At 39.5% G+C, this 21313-nt stretch overlaps 1 protein-coding gene across 2 annotated transcripts in view; it reads right to left on the bottom strand.

Moving 5' to 3' along the window:
• Nucleotides 1-1894: 1894 nt before the first annotated feature.
• The window catches only part of LOC129725769 (protein argonaute-2), a 126712-nt gene continuing 107293 nt past the window's right edge, over nucleotides 1895-21313 (bottom strand). The window contains exons 8-14 of one of the 2 annotated variants that reach the window (XM_055681944.1): nucleotides 21019-21264; nucleotides 20794-20959; nucleotides 20208-20547; nucleotides 19983-20149; nucleotides 19403-19921; nucleotides 6137-6306; nucleotides 1895-6072 (exon numbers count right to left, since the gene is read on the bottom strand). In XM_055681944.1, the coding sequence (XP_055537919.1) occupies nucleotides 5934-6072; nucleotides 6137-6306; nucleotides 19403-19921; nucleotides 19983-20149; nucleotides 20208-20547; nucleotides 20794-20959; nucleotides 21019-21264 (1747 nt within the window). In that variant the 3' untranslated portion in view covers nucleotides 1895-5933. The remainder of the gene's footprint in view (nucleotides 6073-6136; nucleotides 6307-19402; nucleotides 19922-19982; nucleotides 20150-20207; nucleotides 20548-20793; nucleotides 20960-21018; nucleotides 21265-21313) is intronic. The other variant, XM_055681946.1, reaches the window with a different exon arrangement.

The following is a 21313-nucleotide window of genomic DNA, read 5'->3' as shown; positions in this document are numbered from 1 at the left end:
TCTTATAGATGGAGCAGACGACTCCTTCCATCCACCCTTCCGGCAGTTTTTCCTCTCCCCAGATCTTGGAAATGACTCAGTGCAGTGCTCTACAAGTGTTTCTTTACCATGTTTGTAGAGTTCACCCGGCAGGTCGTCTTTGCCGTTGAATTTGTTGTTCTTCAGTCACCCAATCTCGCGCTGAATTTCGTGGAGGTCGGGGGTTGATACCCGGTCATCTAATGCTGGCACTCCTAAGTCCGTTCCAATTCCGCTTCTGTTTGTTGCATCGCCATTCAGGTGTTCATCAAAGTGCTACTTCCATCTGTCGGTCGACTATCTCGCTATCGTTCGTGATGAGGTAACCTTCCACATCCTTGCAAAAGTCGGCTCGCGGTACATAACCTTTATTGGATTGAGCAATCTTTTAGTAGAACTTTCGCGTATCATTAGCAGTGAATATCTCTTCTGGCTCTTCATGATTACGATCCTCCTGCTGGCGCTTTTTACGGCCATCCATCCTCCATACATTTTCTCCTTTCCGGCAAATCTCCTGCAGCGCTACGATGTCGAAGAGAAGAGGTTATAGTTGATCCAGTAGCATCCTGTCGCCACTCGGGATGTTTATCTATCTACAGTTCCATGATCCGAGCTTCCAATCGGTGTCCTTTATTCGTCGCCTAAGTCATTCTTCTTCTTGGATATTAGTAGTAGTGTTTATTGCCACGTCACCTCACTAGGGTGACGATGGCTAGTCTCGTGACGGGGCTGCCGTCTTGGGTGTACTGGAGTACAGATGTTGTTTGGGCCGCTTCTCCTGGACCGGGTTTTTGTGCAAAGACGCTTATGATGGCGTCGACTCGCCTTTAAGGAGTCGTTAGGGGAGTACGTGTAAAGCCCACTTTGCATCCCTCGGCCCTACCTCACTACTGCTGCTTGTTCGGGGGTACTTATTCATCATATTCGCACCTGGAGGCCGTTTCGTTATCCACAACCTGCGGCCCGTCCAAAATAAAATCTTTAATTCTATTAGGCTTGATGAAAATTCACATGATTAAAAATGTTATTATTATTTAACCGTCACAAGGCAGTGTTTAATCTTCTAATATTAGATTTAAATATATTTATGACCTTTATTCTTGTTTACGGCCGTATCCAACTTACCCGCCGCACAAGACTCTTTCTTGCTCTGACCTCTGCGGATCGACTTTCGCATTAGATACAACTACCCTGAAACACTTCGTTCAATCAAGTTGTAAAATAATGGCACTGCATACCAGAAAGTGATGATAAATCCTCCGAAACGGAATCTGGATTTTGGGTACTTTAACTATTTTTCTTCTCATTGAAAACATGTGAAATGTAAATACTGTTCTACTCACCGACTGCTGCGACAAATCCTACGAATGGCGTATGGTTACGGCAAACGCTCGACGGTGGCGATGATTGTTACGACGGCTCTGGTGGATATTCGGAATGATGGACGTGGTTCTCCGGTGTCACAATTCTCGGTGATAAGTGTTCTCTTCAAGAGCACCTGCTATTACTTACAGGATTATTTTCGATTTCGTCAAACCCCAGAAAGTTTCTACAGAACAGATTTTCGAGTCCAACTCCTCTATTGATTTTGTTCCACTCTAGTGCGGCCCCAAAAACATTTCTGGATTGTTATTCGGAGCCTTTTTTGCAGACTCTTTTGTGTAAACATTGCCATGAATTATGTGCATCGTAATGAGCGGACAAAACATTTTTTTGCATCCACATGTGGCCTGCCCGACAGAAACGTTCTTGTCAAATTATTGGCATAAATGACGTTGAACTGATCCAAGATTATCCTTTTCTTCAGTGAAGCATCAAACTGCTCTTTTAACGTAAGTGATATCCATTTACGGCCGTTTAGAAAAACACCTCCACGTTTACAATTATTCTAAACTTGAAACAGTTTATTCTATATTCTGATTCCATAAAATCCATGTTTTTCGTTTGCTTTACACTCTCTTCTTTACCTCTCCCTTGTATTAAATCAACGTCGAAATGAAATCAAACTAACAGATAAACATTTTGGTTATTTTTTTATGGTTTTTGGCTGTGTATAGGCGTGAAAAAAGTCGTTCGTTTAAAACATGAATTTAAAGAAGAAGGAAACCTGCTGTTTTGCGCTGTTCTGTGATCGGTGGCGCTTACTAACATGTTGATATTTAAATGGATTCATTTGTCTACTATAATGAAAATCAATTATGCGTACGTTTATCAATTGGCTTCGATGGTGTTTTTGTAATTCAATTGGTTCCACTCTTTTGCTTGGTTGGCTCAATTTTTTTCTTCTTCAGAATTTCTCTAGCACTTACAAATTAGTTTAACTAAATATTTCCGATAAAATAATTTCAAGCATAAGTTATTGTATTTATTTTGTGTTTTCGGTTGCAATGTATTGGTTTCTCAATCACTTTCTGTCCAGTGGACTCCAGCTTTCCGCTGCCAGTTTGACCACGTAATGTCCGCCTTTCAATCCACTAGCCATTCAACGCTTATACTCTAGTTAGCAATGAAAAATCCCTTGTTTTGTTGATGATTACGACTATGTGTAGTAGTGTATGTGTGTGTATATTATTGTAGCTATCGTGTATCCCTCTCTCGCCTAGTTATTATCTACCTTGATACGACTCTGCAACTCCCTCCATCTATCTGTTTGATATCTTGATTCGTTTCTCTCTTAAGTCTATAGATAAATTATTCACCGCCTTGCTGCTGGGTTACTTGTTAAGGATAATTGTTGGCTTAAATTTGCTTTATTCATAACTTACAAAAAAGTACATTCTAACATTGAATAGAAATTTCCCGGTTTATGTTTCGTGTCTCAATGTTATGTTACTATCTTATATCATGATCATTCTGTTTAGACATACGACGAGCTTATGTGCTAAAAATATACACCTGGCCATCAGTAAAAGCACGCCTATTTTGCGTTCGGATCAGATTTTTTTTTGCTGTTACACAAGTAGTTGTAAACCTTGATTGAATTAGTGCTAGGGTAGGTTCGCTTTTTGGTTTGCAATTAATGCTACAGAATGATATTAAAGCGAGATCTGATCGCCGTTAGGGCTGAAGATCGTTAAAAGCAAAGATCTAGTCGAAATCATGAATAATCTTACTGGTGCATTCCGGCATTTCGTTCGAAGTGTTTGAATTGCAACGTTTTGAAGGACGTGGCATGAGAACAAATGTTTCCATATCCACGCCCGATCCTTGACCCGAAAAGAGTGCACAGAACTAAGGAAAGAGTGATCTAACTTTTTTTTTATGATTTGGCCGCCACTTGGCACATTGAAACCTGACTATACACGAGCTGTTTTCTAAACAATGGAAAAATGAAGTACATCTGGCGATATATATCTATAGCAGCTGATGTGATCTTTTTTGACGAAAAATATGCTAAGAAAAACTGCACGATTTCCGAGGTTTATACTAGATTTTTATAAGGACTCGTTGGAAAACTAATGTGAATCGACTCAAACTGGTGAAGATTTTGAGACAATTCTCTGGTAAGATTCAAAAATATCATTTGTTGAAATATTTCAGAAAATATAGGTATATTGCAAGTTTGGAACAACAGTGGGAACTCCCGGCCTTTTGAAGCTCGGAAACAAGGAAAGATTTGCCATACTTGCGAGGTCTACACCTTATTTTTAAAAAATAATCGGTTTTATGATTGATCGAAGAAGGTTATCTAGAAAACAATTGATAATCTCGATCTGTGGTATGCAACATTGTATAAAAGGACTCCGTAGTTATCCCACGTTATGGTACGGAAAGAACTATGAGATCTCACAAATTCACGATAAAACAACAGTAAGATTGTGTCAGTTCAGCCTATACAAATCAGTGAAAATAGCGAAAACAGATAGCTTTTAATTTTTGGACTACAACTGTTGCCCTCTTGCATGCTACATACCGGTGCAGACGTGTGAATAGTAATCTATTACTGCCGAGTGCAGTTATTCTTTCACGTCGATCACACGTTCTTCCAAACAGTTTAAAATAGTTCTGAGTTTGTTCTGTTAAAAATCTTACTCACCTAAAATATTATTCTTCGTGTATTAAATGCTTGCCATTGCAATCCAGCAAACATTATGCTACATCAGTGATTGGTAGCGGTGTATATGTATGCGTATGTGTGTGTGTTTTCGTGTAGTCAATTTATGCAATTGTGTTCCTTCGATCCTGCTTGAATATATATAATACATCGAGAAATTGGCTCATGAAAGAGGATTTTTGCCTTGTTGTGTTTATATTCTATCCTAAACCTACGATAGTAACGGTGTTAGACTTCTTCCTCGCTTTGTGGCATGACTTACTAGCTAGCTATTTAGAGCGTACGACTAACAACCGCTACGCTACTGTGTCCTACACACTAGCATCGAATAATTATTAGTTTTCCCATATTTGAAGTGTAGTGGCTTAACCTGGCATGTTTTTTGATCTTTCATCAAGGAGTTTACGTTCGCTCTCGGGTTCTCACTTGGGTTTGGCTTTTCTCCTCTTGCCAGCAGAAAAGAAAATTCAATTATAACAGATTTGAGTACTCCACCGTTGTGATTCGCCTGTTGTTTGCGCACGGCAACGGCGGAGAAAAAGTAAAAGATTTTAACTACTTATAAAATTATTCCCTTGTTTGTTTACTTGTTATTTATATTTCCGCGGTCGTTTCACATCCATAAGTTAAACTGCTTGAGTACTTTTTGCTTGGTTCGTCGTTTTGCCATTACAAAAATAAACTAAAAAACATTAACATAAACAAACGTGATAGCATTGCGATATTCTTTTTTTTTCTACACCGTAGGTTGGGCTTATTTTGTTCGACCGCGACAGCGATTGTCCGACTTTAGGAATGTCTAAAAGTTATTCTATTGCGCACGGAGATGAGATTGTTCCCTAAACAGTTTTCTTGATTAGTTACCTTTTGTTTTTTCTAAAGAGATTTGGTTTTAAAGCTGCTTACATTTCATTTTATTAGAAAGTTTAGTTCCTTGTTTCGGTAGAGTTTCTTCTTACACGATTTAAGTGAAATACAGAAAAATACAATAAAGGTATGTACTACTATCGAACGAAATATAACCATGATCGCTAAAACGCTAAGTAATGATGATAAGTGTTAACTTTTTTGAAACATGCGTTTCTGTTCACTTTATGTGGGAAAGCCTCTTGACTTAAAAGCTAGTTCTGGTTGATACATACGATGTAAAGCTGGGTACAGACATCCCTACAGTAGTTACGTTTGCTAAGAGTTTAAAACTAAATTAGACACTTTGAAATTGGTTCTCATTTTCTAATATTTTTTGGATTAAAGCAATTCGAAACCTATAAGATGCGTGTATGTCTTTGAGCAAAATGTGAACTTATGCTACGAAAGAAACCTTGTATTTGCATGTGTGTGTGTGTATTTCCATGTTGCCTAGTCAAGTAAGTAAATATAACCTACGAAGTGCGCACGGAGAGTTGCCCGTTAGTATCATAGAGCGACAGATATTTAACACTTAATTAAAAAATAATGATTTTCGTTTGGAACAAATCTATAGAGACACGACGCTTGCATTGCTATTGCTCGAGTTTTCTGGCCACTGCTAAATATGCAATGTAAATAATTCGTCTTTACTGGAGGTTTAATTATCCTACTCTCCTTTGTAGCTTAATACGAGAGCCAAAACTAAGCGATGAGTCAAATAAAAATAAGCTTCATTGATAGTATTTAAATAATTGAAACTCCTAATCCTGACTATGCAACTTTACGTTTCTAAATCGTAAAGCGAATGATTTTTGCAACATAATAGTACCTTCTACTGTAATTGTACAATTGATGAAAATCTTAGGCAAAAATCGTACCGTTATTAAAAAAAAACAAACGTTCCTATATAAGTTAGTAAAGCGAAAAACTGAACAGACAGTAAAAAAATACTTTAAGCAAAGTACATAACTTTTTTGGTATCGGCATGTACGGTAATTGCACGAGCCATTGCGCCCGGCGTTCTGTCCTCGGAGCAACCGCTCTGGTGTGAGCCTTCGCCAGAGTCGTGCTCTTTCTCGACCAGATGGTACCTGGAGTAAAAAAAAAAAAAATGCATTTTTTTCGCAACTGCACACACGTTACTGTGATACTAACCTTGCTCTGAAAGCGACCAGATGGGCGTAATAGGCAGGCGCTGGAATCGAAACCGAACGCGTACACCGGACGTACGTGTGGCACAGCTGATACGTGAGGCACTGCAGTTCGTCCGACTCGAAATGATTGTCGTCCCACAGGACGTGATAGTGCGATGGCCTACTGGTACCCTGCGAAGAAAGTGACAATTAGATTATTTTATTATTATCTTATTATTTGTTAAAAATTATTAATGTAACTAAAGAGTGCGAGGAACTATCGCTGCGAATTTGTGTGATAATGAACCGAAATCAAAAAGATCTTTTGCTTTGGAGAATGAACGAATGCAGCAAGCTAACGGGTTGAAATTAGTACGGTATTTTTGGCAACTCGTTTTTGGAGTTTAGAATTTTTACTATGAACACCGATTTTTGAACTTCTCTGCGCCCTTATATCGTTCTATCGTAGAGCATATTATCAAATACAGCTTAAGATCGTCTGCGTATACTCGTTTACATCCAACATTCAGCAGGTGGGAAACATCATTGAAGAACAGCCTAAACAGCGAAAGTCCTAAGTTGCTGCCTTGTGGAACACCAGAGGTGTTTGAAAACTGTGGCGAACAGCACGAAATAATGTGTACTCGTAGAATTCCATCACATAAGTATGAACTTATCTCTCCCAGCTGGTCTCGAGGTACGATGCTGGCCTAACAAGCCAGTCGTCGTAGGTTCGAGTCTCGGCTCGGGAGAGACTGTTAGTGCCAGTAGGATCGTAGCGCTAGCCCCGCAATTGTCCTGTACACTTAACAGTTGGCTGCGAAGTCTGTGTATAATAAACAGAAGGTCGAGTTCCGATACGGAATGTAGCACCAAGGCTAAGTATGAACTTAGCCAACCAACAAACCTCTCCGATGCACCAAACCGTGACATGTTCAATGTTTTTTTTATTGCTTTATTAGGGTGGCTTTCAGCCACAGGCTGGTTCGCCACCAAATGTTTAATGGGTCACTCCGATCAAATTATTAAATTATTTTAGATTATTCCGGAAAATGGCCTATGATACTGGCAATAGTTGTTGATAGGAAATGCGACTCAAAATATTTTCTTTTCTCAAAGCAAACCACTGCACACTGGAAATACCGGAACCCCAATATCCACTAATTATTGGCCGCTTGACTAACAACCTGAAATATAGAATTTCTTATGTAAAATTGGTCGACAAATCGATTGGTGATGGTTCCATCCCGTGCAGAGCTCGGAAATGGTCCTGAAACAAAAAATACACAAACATAGAGTGAAAAGGGCAAAATAGACCCTTCTCCGTGCTCTGCACACGATGAAACTATCACCAATCGATAGGTTGACCAATTTTACATAAAAAATGCTATAGGTTTCCAGTCCACCGGCGATTAATTGGTGGAAATTTGGGTTCCGTACCAACCAATAAATACTCGTGTAAGCTACCTTGTGAACTCAAGTGTTTCTGTCGGTCTCCTCGAAATTGCGAATAAGAAACTATTGAAACAAATAATATTTTTTCAGCATATTACAGCCTTTCAAGAGAACCACTTTTGCTCAAGCACCTTTTATACAAAAGCGTTTTTGTTGCTAGAATTTCGAAAAAAAATCGTGGGAAGTAATTAATGGGTGTTGCGGTCAAAAATTGGCCAAACAACAAATTATTAATAAAAAGATAACCCGGCTGCTTGCGTGTCAGTCATTTTTTCTAGTAAATAAACGTTGACCGTTCATTGGCAGTATTGTAATTTCTTTTTGTCTGATATTTTGAATGAAGTTCATTGAATATTTTTAAATTTTGTGCAAATGAGAAGTTGAAGTGCTGCCGAATTGTAATATGCACATTTAATACGACATCATTAAACGGGAACGGAACAAAGGCTACGGTTATGCAGAACGCGAATGACGGCGCGATGCGATTCGCCTTACCGTGGTGAAATGTACAGCTCTTTTTAAGGCGAAGTAGAGCTATACATTTCAACAGATTTCGTCTTGCCGAATCGCATCGCGCCGTTATTTGCGTTCTGCATGACCGTAGCCAAACACTAAGCGACGCAAACACGTAATTATAATCAGAGTATGCATGTAGATGAAGATAATTAACTTTGGATTATAGTGCAAAACGAGAAAATATTAACTCATCAAATAATCATTTGTGTTCTTCAAATTTCAGTTGTTCAATTTAATATCCGATGAAATGTTTGTTTATTATCTGATGAAGCTCTTATATAGGCCAAATGATGCATTCCCAATTTACTAGGTCCATAACTCTGCCGACCGCGCTTGGGAAAGCGCGGTATAACGACCAATCAGAGGTCGAATTTTGTGTTTTGACAAAGCTTAAGAGTTTTCAATAGTACAATAGTTCGAATGATAAAATTGCAATTTCATGCATTTGGTAGGAATCTTAGATTTTCTAATCGATTGCTGCAAAAACGAAGGAAATCCATCGAAAACTAACCGATTTATTAGCATTTGAAATTTTTCTCACTTTTTTCAGTTTTAGATTTTCATTTCACATCCCTATGTAGCCGAACTTCCTGAGAGAAGTATTCTAATTCAAAATTAAATCTTCATTAATTCAATTGTTGTCCTTATAAGGAAAATTGTTCAATTTATCATAGGATGTAGTGTTTATCTTACATCTCTGTGTTACCTTGATAGTGAGGACTAAGGCGCACGGTCAACACAATGAGAAAGGTGTTTTCACATTGAAAACTAGACACGGCTTCACTGGAGGAAGTGTTGGCAAATGCATCTACCGCTAATACCACCGCTATCATACGAAAGCGCGTCGTTTCATGTGGGGAATATCAACAACGAAAAATGACGCGTGTCTAAGCATAACCCGAACTGTTTCGCCGTGCTGCTCCCATTTACCTTTGCATCGGCCTCAGGGAAGTACCGGCTGCATCTGCATCTACCGCTGAGGCTGTCACTATACTGCTATTGGTACCAAAAGCTATTAACTCTTCAAATAAGTGTTTTATTTGTTCTCAAAAGAACAATTGTTCAATTCAAAATCGGATTTACGCAATCGCATCTATGTAATATTACCGACAATAATATTCTTCTGAACAAAATGATACAACTTTCCCATTAGGCCTCTGCCATAATAGACGCGAAAAGCGACGCGAACCGATTCGCTCGGCTGTAGGTTAATGTACAGCCGTCAGTAGAGCTGTAACATTAACCTACGGCCGAGCGAATCGGTTCGCGCCGCTTTTCGCGTCTACTATGGCAGAGGCCTTAGAGAAAGTTGCTGGCTGATGTATTGCTTCTCGCTACCACACTGAAACAGCATTTTAGTGAAGGGAGTGTCGTTGTATCAGCTGACCCTGCTACTGTCGATGCTGATATACCCGCTGCAACAGCTACGCTATGCATAGCCATGCCACAGTTGTGGCCGCTATACACTGCCCCAACTGCTGAGCAACTGCAACGCTATCCGTAGCAATGCCACAGTTGTGGCCGCCATTGGTATCCGCTGTACCTGCATCTGCTGGCCCTGCTGCTATCGATGGTGAGATCAGCGTTGCCAGGTATCCAGATTTTGCTGGATTATCCAGATTTTTGAACATGTATCCAGGTAAACAGCTTTGATGTCCAATTATCCAGATTTTTCATGGAAGATCCAGATTTTATCCAGATTTTATTTTCTCTGTTCCGCAAAAAGGTCATCACTTCAATTTTGGCGCGAAATTTTGCAATTTTGTCACCTCAAATTTTGCGTACCCCAAGACTTTTATCCGAAAAATTATCCTTTCACTCCACGAAATGACTGCCAGATTTTTTCCAGATTTTTATTTTGCCTTTTCCAGATTTTTAAAAAAATGACCTGGCAACGCTGGGTGAGATCCGCTGAAACTGCTACGCTTATCCGCAGCCATGCCACAGTTGTGGCCGCTATCCGCTATCGATGGTACCCACTGCTCGCTCCCGCTGCTGCTAAGGGAGGACTGCTGTCGTCGCTGTTCAGAACTATTATGAGCTGCTTCGACTAAAACAGGCTCTTATATAGGGATGAAAATAGGAATGAATTATTTTACGTACGTGGTGGAATGATATAACTTGAAAAATATGTGTGACTTCATTCCGGCTCAGAGCGATCATTTGATAAGCTCCACCTCTTTTTTCAGTTTCTAAAGTTTTTCCTCAGTTTCGTAGCACGGATGCACAAAAATGATTCCTTGTCGAGCCGGACCGGTAGCACTCTCATTGAAGAAACAAAATAACATGTTTTGTGTCGTGTTGTGCAGCTTGGTTGAGGAAAATGTTCCCGTCCCCGTGTCGCATATAAGCAGATTATTGCGTTCAGTAGACAGTAGATAGTGTATCCAACGAATAAACACCGATGGTACTCTCACACACGCAACGGTTTTAACCCGTATCTTATTGCGGTTTGTAACATCAAGCGATTTCGTTTGCTCGCTGTTGCGTGTTGCATCATGTTGCAACTTGGCAGCTGGGAGACGACGAAATTCTGTTTATGCTGATTGATTGAATCGACTTCATATTAGCTCTGCATAGTCGAACTAACTGCTTTTGTGAATGCGTTCTAACAGGGCAGTTTATTATTCAATGTCGGTTATGCTGATCGCAGCCTTTGCGCTGCCCCTACAGTGCACATAGGAGTAAATCAAGTAAAAACCTGATCGAAAGTCAAAAAAGCAAAAATGTATCAACCATGTTCTGCATAGTCTTATTTTGGAGTGTGATACCTACTGAATCTTTCGACAGCTTATGGGCATCCAGAAGTATTGTTAACCTTTGTTACAGCTGGTTGAAATCGATAGAATTTTAGCTTTTTGTTGTTGCATTCGATGCTTCCGTACCGTTCACTGTTTTTCAAAACAATCAAATGCAACGTAGTGATTTATCATCAAACCAACTATGGAGATTGTCGAAGAAGGTTAATTTAATCAATCTGTAAACTTAAAAGGCTTATAAGTAGTCTCGATATTGCCAGGGAATATTTTAATGAACACAAAAATGCTGTAAATGAGATTTTTCATATGTCATATTATATGAGTTAAGTTAAGTATCAATGAGTATCAATGTAAACAGTCAATTGCAAATGAAAGCCTGTATGTTTTTGGTCAAACTGATGGTATCAGATCATCCGAACTAGTCCGAACTCATGAGTTAAATCATTGTGGAAATCACGAAAAATTTCAACTTTTCAGCTTCTGGCAGTGTTTTTGACTTAGTTACAAGAACATACCTTTGTCATGTAATGAATGATGATCAATGATTGTTTGAGACATTCTCAACAGGTTGCTATTGAATTCGGAATCTTTGATTACGAGCTCTAAGCCAACATCCAAGAAAAACAGTCAAACTTTTTCGTCCGAAGCAATGCAAATGTTGCGAGTGAAATGTTCGTACATGGACAATGATGATAATACTAGTGACTCTTCAGATTCTTCTGAAGGCTCAGAATGATTAATAATAAAAACAGTGTTAACCACGAAACTCACTGATCTAAAATACTGTTATGTTTAATTCATAAAGGCTCAGTAGAAAACAAACTACATTTGAATCCGAACTACATCATCAGAAAAGTAACAAATCACTCAAAAGTGGGTTATTCCATGAAATTTTTAGTCTCAACTATTTATTATACTATATTTTCGATCCATGATACGTTTCCAGTCCAAAAATCCTTCGAAATAATTTTGATCAGGTTTGGTGTTCTAAGTGCTCCACTGTGCAGTGGGGGGTTTACTAAATAAAGTGAAAGTAAAAATTAGACAACTACAACAGAATTTGATTGCATCCCGCACAGAAAGTCTGCTTGTGTTGATGCCAGAAAATTATTAACCTTCAATTTTTTTTTATTTGCCTTAAAAAAAGCATATTGCGGTTCAAAATTGGTTTCTAATTACAACCTTTGAGCTGCCCTAACATTGGGGGAATTAAGATACACGGACAACATGCACTGTGGAAGCTATTTCACATTCAGTAAATTAGACGGGTGCGACAAATTTAAATTGCTAGGATGCAACACAGAATGCTTGCTTGCGTTGACAAAAATTATTAACTTTCAATGACTTGTTTATTTGCTTAAAAAAAGGCATTTTGATTTCCGAAATTGGATTTCCTGATGGCAATCATCATGGATTTCCTGATGGCAATCATCATGCTGCCCCAACACGGGGGGAATAATGGCTGTCTGGCGACACACGCTGAGAAAAACCGCGCTGCTCCTGAGACGTGGTGACCAACCACAGGGCTAGTGCTGCTGCTAAGGAAGGACGACTGCTGTTGTCGCTGTCTAGAACTATTATGAGCGGCTCCGGCTGAAACAGGCTCTTATATAGGCCAAATAGCATGTTTTCAATTGCAAGGTATATGATCCTGTCGACCGTGCTTGGGAAGCAAGCATATAACGACCAATCAGAGGTCGAATTTTTCGTTTTGACAAGGCTTGACTATTTTTAATAGTACAATAGTGTGAATAATAAAATTACAATTATCTTATTTTGGGAAGAATCTTAGATTTTCCAATCTATTGCTGCAAGAACGAAGGAAATCCATCGAATACTAACCGATTTATTAGCATTTGAAATTGGACATATTTTTCACTTTTTTTCGGTTTTAGATTTTCATTTCACATCCCTATGTAGCCGAACTTCCTGAGAGAAGTATTCTACTTCAAAATCAAATCATATTTAGCTGTCAAGTTCAAAGGACTCAAGCTTCCTTTCTAGCGAATGCGAATTGCCGGACCTTTCGCTTGATTATTTCCATCAAGTCTTGTATAGCACTTTTTTCTTAGTCGCTTTGTGACAACTGTCTTTCGTGTCTTTCCGAGGTTCTGCTTAACAATAGCCTAGTATTTTTCTATAGAGCTAAGCTGTGGTGTTTTGGAAGGGTTCATGTCCTTTGGCACCACCGCGTTATACCACTCCATGGCCTTTATTCCGTAATGGCAAGATTGCGAATCCGACCAAAACAGAACGGAACAACTGTGCAGCTTGAGGAAAAAGCAACAGACGGCCTGCACATAAATTTCTTGATTGATGAACCCTTTTTCGATGAAAAAGTTGCTCATCAAACCACAGGGACAGATGGCCTGCCACACGTGATATTTCTTTGCAAACTTCGACAGCCTAATATGTTTGAAAATCTCCGCCACCTCTCCTCTTTCAGTTGTTAAATAATGTTCCCGTCCTCAAAGCCTTTTGACGCAAGTTTCATCATCCTGTACCACGCAATTAAACTTTGTCAGCATCTTCACGCACTGCTCTCGCAATCCTTGTCTGGCCGATTGTTTTTTTTTTTTGCTTATCGTGACGATTTGGAACCATTACCTTTTTGCAAGTCGACTCGGCTCGGTTTTTAGCTCGACTCACAATTGAAGTCGGCACTCCCAGCTTGCCTGCTACATCTTGGTACGGAAATGTTGGGACTCCGCTTGAAACTGCCGGTCAGGTCACTCTTTTTGTCGTTCTTGCGACCGTCGGATTTCAATTTCCCTCCAATCCTTTCTTCCTGGCAGTCGACAAACGTTTTCCAAACACTTTTATTACGTTGGTGACGGTTGATTTGGCCACATTCAACAAATTTACCAACTTAGCGAGCGAGTAATTCGGATTTTCGTGATGCGCGAGCGAAATTTTTATGCGTTGCTTCTCTTGTTTCGACGAAGAAATCAAACATAAGGCACGACACTATAGACACACATCTGTTCAGGTTTTTTTGATAAACGATAAAAAAATATTACAGCAACTTGAAGTTGATCAATTTTTGACCGTAACACCTTTTAGTTAGATGCACGATAAAAAGATTCTACTGCATGACAACGCTCGGCCTCATACCGCCAAAGTCGTTGAAACTTACATAGAGACGCTCAAGAAATATTTACTTTCAAATTTGTTTTCGACTCTCTCGCCTGGCTTTGATTCAAATGGTACGTTAGTGTGCTTGCACGCACATTATTATATTATTTGAACTGAAACAAAGGTTATAGACGCAAAAACTGATTTAAAGGAAAATACAACACCTTTTATTTTGCACGCTCACAAGAAAAAGTTTAAACGTTTATAAAAAGGAAATGTGTACGCTAATTTAATAAAAAAAACAACACTGAGCAAAAAATCCCGACCTAATGAAGAAATTCCCGACTTATTCTCGCATTTTTTCTCGATTCAGCTCCTGACTTTTTCCCGCGTTTCCCGAATGGGTGGTCACCCTTAACACTTCCGTACCTGACCCCTCAAGAGCCGAAAAAATAAAATTCTTTTACCTGCCATTCCGCAAGAGCTAAACCGAATTTTATCGAACCTTTTTCAAAGAATCACAAAATTATCAAAGTTTTTGGGACAGTAGGAGACATTTCTTCTTTCAACTTTGATATGTGGCCATTTTAGGCTGTATCCCAGAAATTGGAGGTCACTATCTTGAATTTAAACAAGGCACATGAAATCGATTCCGGCCTCTGTTTATCATACCGAAAAAATTTCGTCGAGAGCAAAAGTGGTACCTATCCATTAAGTTGACAATGACTGTACGGAAAAAATTTCACCATTGAATTTTTAAAATCGACCATGTTTTGATTTTTTAACTTTTAAAAATCCATTAACGGGGGAGTCCATTTCCTACTCAACCACTACAAATTTCATTTTATTTGTTTTTGAGACCACTTTAGTACAAAATAAAACTAACACCCTAATTAAAATCAAGTTTAAAATGCCTAATGAACATTAGATAAATCAACATGTGGTTTGGAGCGAGTTGTAAGTCTCGGTTGCCCAAAAAACGACCCAGAAGGCATGAAAAAAATCGATTGGGCAGAAATTTTGCACAGGTCATATTTTTGGGTAGTGCTCCGGTCACGAATATGTAAACGAATACTATTCGGATGTCCGAATATCCGGATACGGATAATCCTGTCGGATAATATCCGGATATCCGGTTGACCTGGATTTTGGATATTTGTCGGATATCCGAGGTCGGATATCCGGATTTTTCAATTCGGATAGTCCCAGCACTATTTTTGGGCCGATAAACAAAATGTACATGATCGAGTTTTTGGAAATTTGACATAACCCACCCTTTTCACTGCCACCCTAATGTTCATTCTAAGCATAATGGATTAATTATAGCTCGATAACCTTAGAACACAAAACATTCATGTCTTCAGCAAAGTTGTTCAAGTGATTGAGTACTTTTAGATGAAAATCTGTTTGCAGAGAACTCACCACGTGGTGCTAGTGAATCTATGAGAAATTTGATAGAAAACGGGAGTTTATATCAACTCGTATACTCGGACCAATTCAAGAGATAACACCCTGGTGTCTTTGGAAAAGTTGTTAGGTCGATATATGACTACACACTAAACTCAAGTTCAGCTTTCGATAAACGCAAATTTTTTTCTTATCACTTTAAAAGTAATAAAATGGCCCTTTAGGTAACAAATCTATTACTTAAAAAGCAATAAAGTTCTTCTTAAATCAAGTAGCAACACATACTGTCATATATTCTACACATGTTATGAGAGTACGACTAGTCGTATAGCTATCTAATAATGGTCGCTTCAACCACAAGCAAAATTTTCTCTTGTCGAAAAATGCTCTTTTCTCAACTACACTCAAAAAACAACACATCGCATACATATTTTCATTTCAAGTAAACACTGGGGAACGAAACAGTGGTGTTTCTAATTAGACATTTGAGGCTGACCGGTGAGATTCTGATTAGGAGTGAATAAAAGAGAAAAAATAGAACTTGATCGTTGCATCAATACAAATACAGCGAGTGAAGTCTCGATACACTTGCATTGCGGTTCTTGGTTGTATATTCTCCTGCATATATTTTGTTACTTTTCAATTATTACTTTTTGCGTCTAATGCGCTACATGTTGCTCAAAAGTAACAAAATCTTCCCAGTTTGTGTTGGGTGTAGACTACCTGTAGCCCACCGGATCCAAAAATATCGAAGAGGTCAATTTTCAAGTGTTCCTGGAGGGTGGTCAGCAAGTGACTAATCGTAAATTCCGGAACTACCGTAAAAGAGGACAATTTTCGAAAATTAAATACTGTCAGTTTCTTCTAAATTACTTCTTAGCGGTCTAGTAGAATGTAGTTGATCTTATGACCGAAAGTTACTCAACGTTATGTTTGTTATGAAACGCTGTAACATTACGTAACGCAGTTATATTACACCACCAAGGAGTGTATTCTGAAAAACCGGTATGCTCTAGAAACAGATTTTAAATTTGCGGTAGTTCCGGATCTTCAGGTAAACCATCAAACCATTTTAGTTAATACCGCAGAAGCAGTTTCGGAAAAACCAGAAAGCTCTAGAATCACTTTTTACAATGGACCTTTTTGACGGTAGTTCAAACCATAAATTTCTTTCTGGTTGACCCCATAAAAGCGGTTTCAACAAAACTGGGAATCTTTCGAAATCCACCTGGTGGTCACCTTGAACCACAATCCCTGTCAAAAGATTATTTTTCTTCTAGTTGACCATACAAAAATAGTTTGGGAAACCCCGGAAGGCTCTATAACCTGATCGCTGATCGCCAAAGAGTGGTTTAGAAAAAAAACCGTAGAGCTCTAGGATAAAAAAATTATGAAATTTTCAGTGTTGAATTTCAGACACATGTATGTACCACTTTTGAGCTCAACGTTTTATAGTTTCCGTTATTTTTTCCATATAACAAAGGTGGTATATGTTTTTCCATTGAAGTTTGTGCATGATTTTTCAACCAAATTTCATTTTGTTTTCACGAACTGTGTTTAGAATCCTTTGGAATAATGATTTAGTGCAGTTTTGTTGGAAAAAATGTTGAATAGGTATAAGTTACTATTCGAGTATTTACATAAATTGCGTCTCCTGAAAAAAATATTCTATGGCACATGTCCCCGTTTTACTCTCAACGGCTCAATCCTTGTATCTATAGTTTTGGGTGATATTTAACCATTTCGGGCTGATTCACCGCCATCCGAAGTGGATTTGAAAACATTTTGAGTTCCCGGTTTTTATGGCCCTCTGTATGATTCCCAAGGCCGGAAAAAGCCAGATTAGAAAGCAAAAAATGACGAGACTCTACTTGATGAAATGTCTTTTTTTGTCACAAAATGCAATCTTTTTATCGCGATTTTGCAATTCAAACGCATTCGTAGGTTTGCAGAGTGCGGGCAACACGGCTGACGTCAGCACGTGTATATTGACTGCTTAGTAAAAGTTTGCACTTCAAATGTTTTTATCAGTTTTTTGCTGAAACTATATACAGGGTGGCGAAAAGTTTCCACAGTTAAATTCTCTGATTTTCTTGCGTCTTGGTTGAAAATTTTTCAGCGATTTTTTTCAGAGCTTCCCTGACATGCCCTGATTTCCCTGATCGGAAGCTGGATTCCCTGACATTCCCTGAGTTTCCAGGTTTTAGGCCCCCTGTATATAGTGTGTTTCGTGTGAGTGGTTGATATAGACTCTATATTTCACGATATGAAGTACGCAGTGCTGTTCATTCATGTTTAAAATATATTGCTTGTTTAAAATATATTGTTTATCAGCAGTCTCGTGAGATCACTAATACATCTGTAACATGTTTATGCTGCCAAATATTTTTATCACAACATGTGCGCAAAGATTTTTCAGAGAAAAATATTCAGATTCACTTGTGTTTCCTTAGTTCATGAAGGTTTTCATTGGGCTATTTAAACTGGGAATTGAATGATCATGTAAGTAAAACATGTTTGAGGGCATAGCTCTGAGATTTATTGTCATACGTACGAATACAAACGTGTTATCGATAAGCGTATTTGGTGTTAAAGAAAAGTCATTCAAAGTTCAATTGAACATTACAAAAATATTATCGAAAAACCGGAAAAACCTCTCTGATTTTCTCACCAATCATCATGGTCATATCACTTATCAAAGTGAATCCTGATCAAAACCCCACCCCACTAACGAAACCCCCTTCCGTGGTCTTTGTAGGGATGCAGAGGTATACTCGATCTCTAACAAAGCAAAAACTACAAACTAACATTCCATTTTTATTGAAGATTTCGTGCGGCACAGGCACAACTCGAAATTCCTAGTTCCAATAGAAACGGATTTGAAAACTAGCGTTCAAAACTACCTTTTTCACATCCGAACAGTTCCACAAAAAATATTCCAGTTTCAATATTTTTTTAACTGTCATTTTTAATCTGGCTGAAACTTTGTATAGACCAGCGGTTCTCAACCTTTTTTTGTCCGCGTACCCCTTGGCGTTATTTTTCATATCGATTGGAATGTTCTTGCCGAGTGGCAGAGAGTAATGGTAGATCATATTGTGGTAGTCTAGTTAAAGTTCCAAATCAAACTGTAGCTTGTTTGATTGCTACAGTCATGTTTTAGGGGCTAGATTGATTAACAAATGAAGTATTATAGAGAAAAATTGCTTTGTCCGCCATTACTGATTTTTCTTTCGCGTACCCCTTGAAGGCTTTCGAGTACCCCCAGGGGTACGCGTACCCCAGGTTGAGAACCGCTGGTATAGACTATTCTATGAGCAATAGATGCCGATTTGTGCTGTTGGTTCAATTTTTTGGAACACGACTTATTTCTGAGAAAATTTAAAAATACTATTCTGGGAAGGTGGGTACAGGAACGGTTTGTTTGATGGCTGTGACGTCTCGACAATGTTGTAGATGATATTTTTGTCTTTTAGGACCGTTTTGGCTCTAAAAATATTTGTAATTATCAATACCTTCTCATAATAGCATTTTTGAATAGCTTCTTAAAAATGAGTCGTGCTCCAAAAAATTAAACTAATAGCACAAAATGGCATCTCTTGCCCATGGAAACGTCGATGCAAAGTTTCAGCCAAATCAAAATTTCGATTAAGTCGATTCGATTAAATTGGTTGCCCGTTTTTTGTGGAATTGCACTTCCACGAAACTTTGAATTTTCAGACTTCCCATTCTCATCAATCTATTTTAATCTATTACCTATGTACCTACATTTTAAATATATACCAAACAACAAATCATTTTCAAACTTCAAACTCAGGCTCTCTGAGACTGGTACTTGAGGGGCTTCATAGCCACATGGTTACTTTGACAAACGGGTGGTGGGTTCCAATTTTAAACAGCAGTGGTGTAACCCGGAACCAACACAAGAACCTGTCAGAAATAATCAGAGCGCCATGGTAACTTATGACACAGAAAATGTTGCTTTGAATAACGTCCCGTGATCGTTCAAATCAGAACAGATGCCAAAAAAAATCCCATGGTGCAACTTATCGAACTGAAATGTTAGCAAACCTTACCTGAATACCCTGGTGACTGCACAGGTAGAAATCGAACTCGGTTGGGTGCGTGATCCCTACGTCCACCGTAGTACCAGCGGGGATATTGCCCGACTTGCCGCTCTGCTCTTTCTTGTCGGCACAGAACAACCTGGTGTGATGGCGCTTCTGCACCACGATGAACGTTATGCCCGGCTTGTACTCCGACTCAAGCTTAATGCAAGCCTCGCGAATTGCCGTCAATTCATGCTGCAACACGTGCGGAAACTGGCCCTCCGAGACACCATCCCGGTAGAGAATAATTCGATGCGGCTTGAAACCTCCCGTCGATTTGTAGAACATAATCAACAGCTCCCGAACCATACTGCTTAGCTCCTGGATGATTTCCTGGCGGTGCTGCTGCACGCGAACCGTTGCAGCGTAACGCGATGGATGTGCATCCATTGAGCCAACCACGGCCGCAATCGAGGGCTTCTTATTATCGCCAGCCGGTGGATGAGTTACGTCGGCGCCCAGGAAGATGACTGGTTCGTCAAATACCTGCAAAGTTTTTATGAGAGATTAGAAACAACCCTTTAGGAGCTTTCGAAAAAAGTTCTACCTTTGGTCTGATTGATGGCACAAGGATCGAATTGATTCCGCCCAGCTTGACGTTGATCTTCAAACAAAGATTAGACAGAGTTTGGGGGGATGTTTTGTTGACGTTCTTAGCTTGGACACACTGGGTAGCCATTCCCAGTACGGTATCACCCACTCGTTTTACCTCCGCTGTAAAGCAGGAATGTAGTTAATATCACACTCTCATTTTGATAATGTCGAAACCTACCGTAAACTGGCGTCTTTCCGGGCAGAACAACGACTACCAGCTGTAGCTGGTTGAAGCTATTCTTCAGATATCTGAACATCGGTTCCACCTGGTCCGGTCCGGTTGCGTACTTGCAGAAGCACGGCTGGCCGATGATGGGCATTCCCGCATCGTTGGAGATCTTCTGCAGCTGCTGGGTGAAGTTCCGCAGGGCATCCTCCCGGACGGTTCGTTGGGGCGCAAAGCACGCTATGGCCCAGACGCGAATCTCAACGCCAGTGAAAAATTGTTTGCCTCGCATGTCCCAAACCCCTTGGTTTGGTAATGCTAAGCTCACCTTATTCTGTGGACCAGATGGTAACTTGTTCGCTGATTTTAACGTGCCACTTGCTAAGTTTTCAAATGATGCTTACTAACTAAAGCGGGTGTGTATGCAATCGTGCAAAATGAGTGATGAACGAAGGAGGTTTGGATCGCTTTTGAATAATACAAAGTACATGTGATCAGAATCCAAACAACCTTCTCAAATATATGAAACTAAAAAAACTGATCACTCATCGAAGCTAAATGCACACTGCACTACCTAGGGGGCTTTTAATAGACTTACTTGTCCGCTCATGCTGGAAACTCGCCCTCCGTATTGCAGCTTCGGTGGTGGCAGCACACGACCGCGCACTTCCATCATGCTATTTGAAATGGCCAGGCCAAATTCCTGTACGTAAGCGTCGTTGTTGAAGTCCGCCCGACGCACGAGATTGTTGATTTCACGTTCACTAAAAAAAACACCGTGTCGTCCATCAAATTGTAGGACAATTTTTCTAGCGATACTCACCGATCTGGAGCGGATCTAGCTGTCGCCTTGATCATGGTTGAAGTCTGCATATCGGTGAGCTTCTTTATGCAGCGCTGACCAGCGACAATATTACAAACTTCCAACGGTAGATAAGTGTGCTTATGCTCCTGGCCGACCTGAAGGCACGGTAGATGCGGATAGCGTAACTTCATCTTATACTTGTCGAGGAAGTACTTCGCCACGGTGCACTCCACTGTCTGGCCGTTCTCTAGCTGCAGCGGGAAACTATAAAAATCAAACACAGAATTATAGTCACTGTTTGAGCTTCTCACAA

This window comes from Wyeomyia smithii, chromosome 2, assembly GCF_029784165.1.
Source record: "Wyeomyia smithii strain HCP4-BCI-WySm-NY-G18 chromosome 2, ASM2978416v1, whole genome shotgun sequence".
NCBI classification, from domain to species: Eukaryota; Metazoa; Arthropoda; class Insecta; order Diptera; family Culicidae; genus Wyeomyia; species Wyeomyia smithii.
This window is presented reverse-complemented; position numbering and strand designations above follow the sequence as displayed.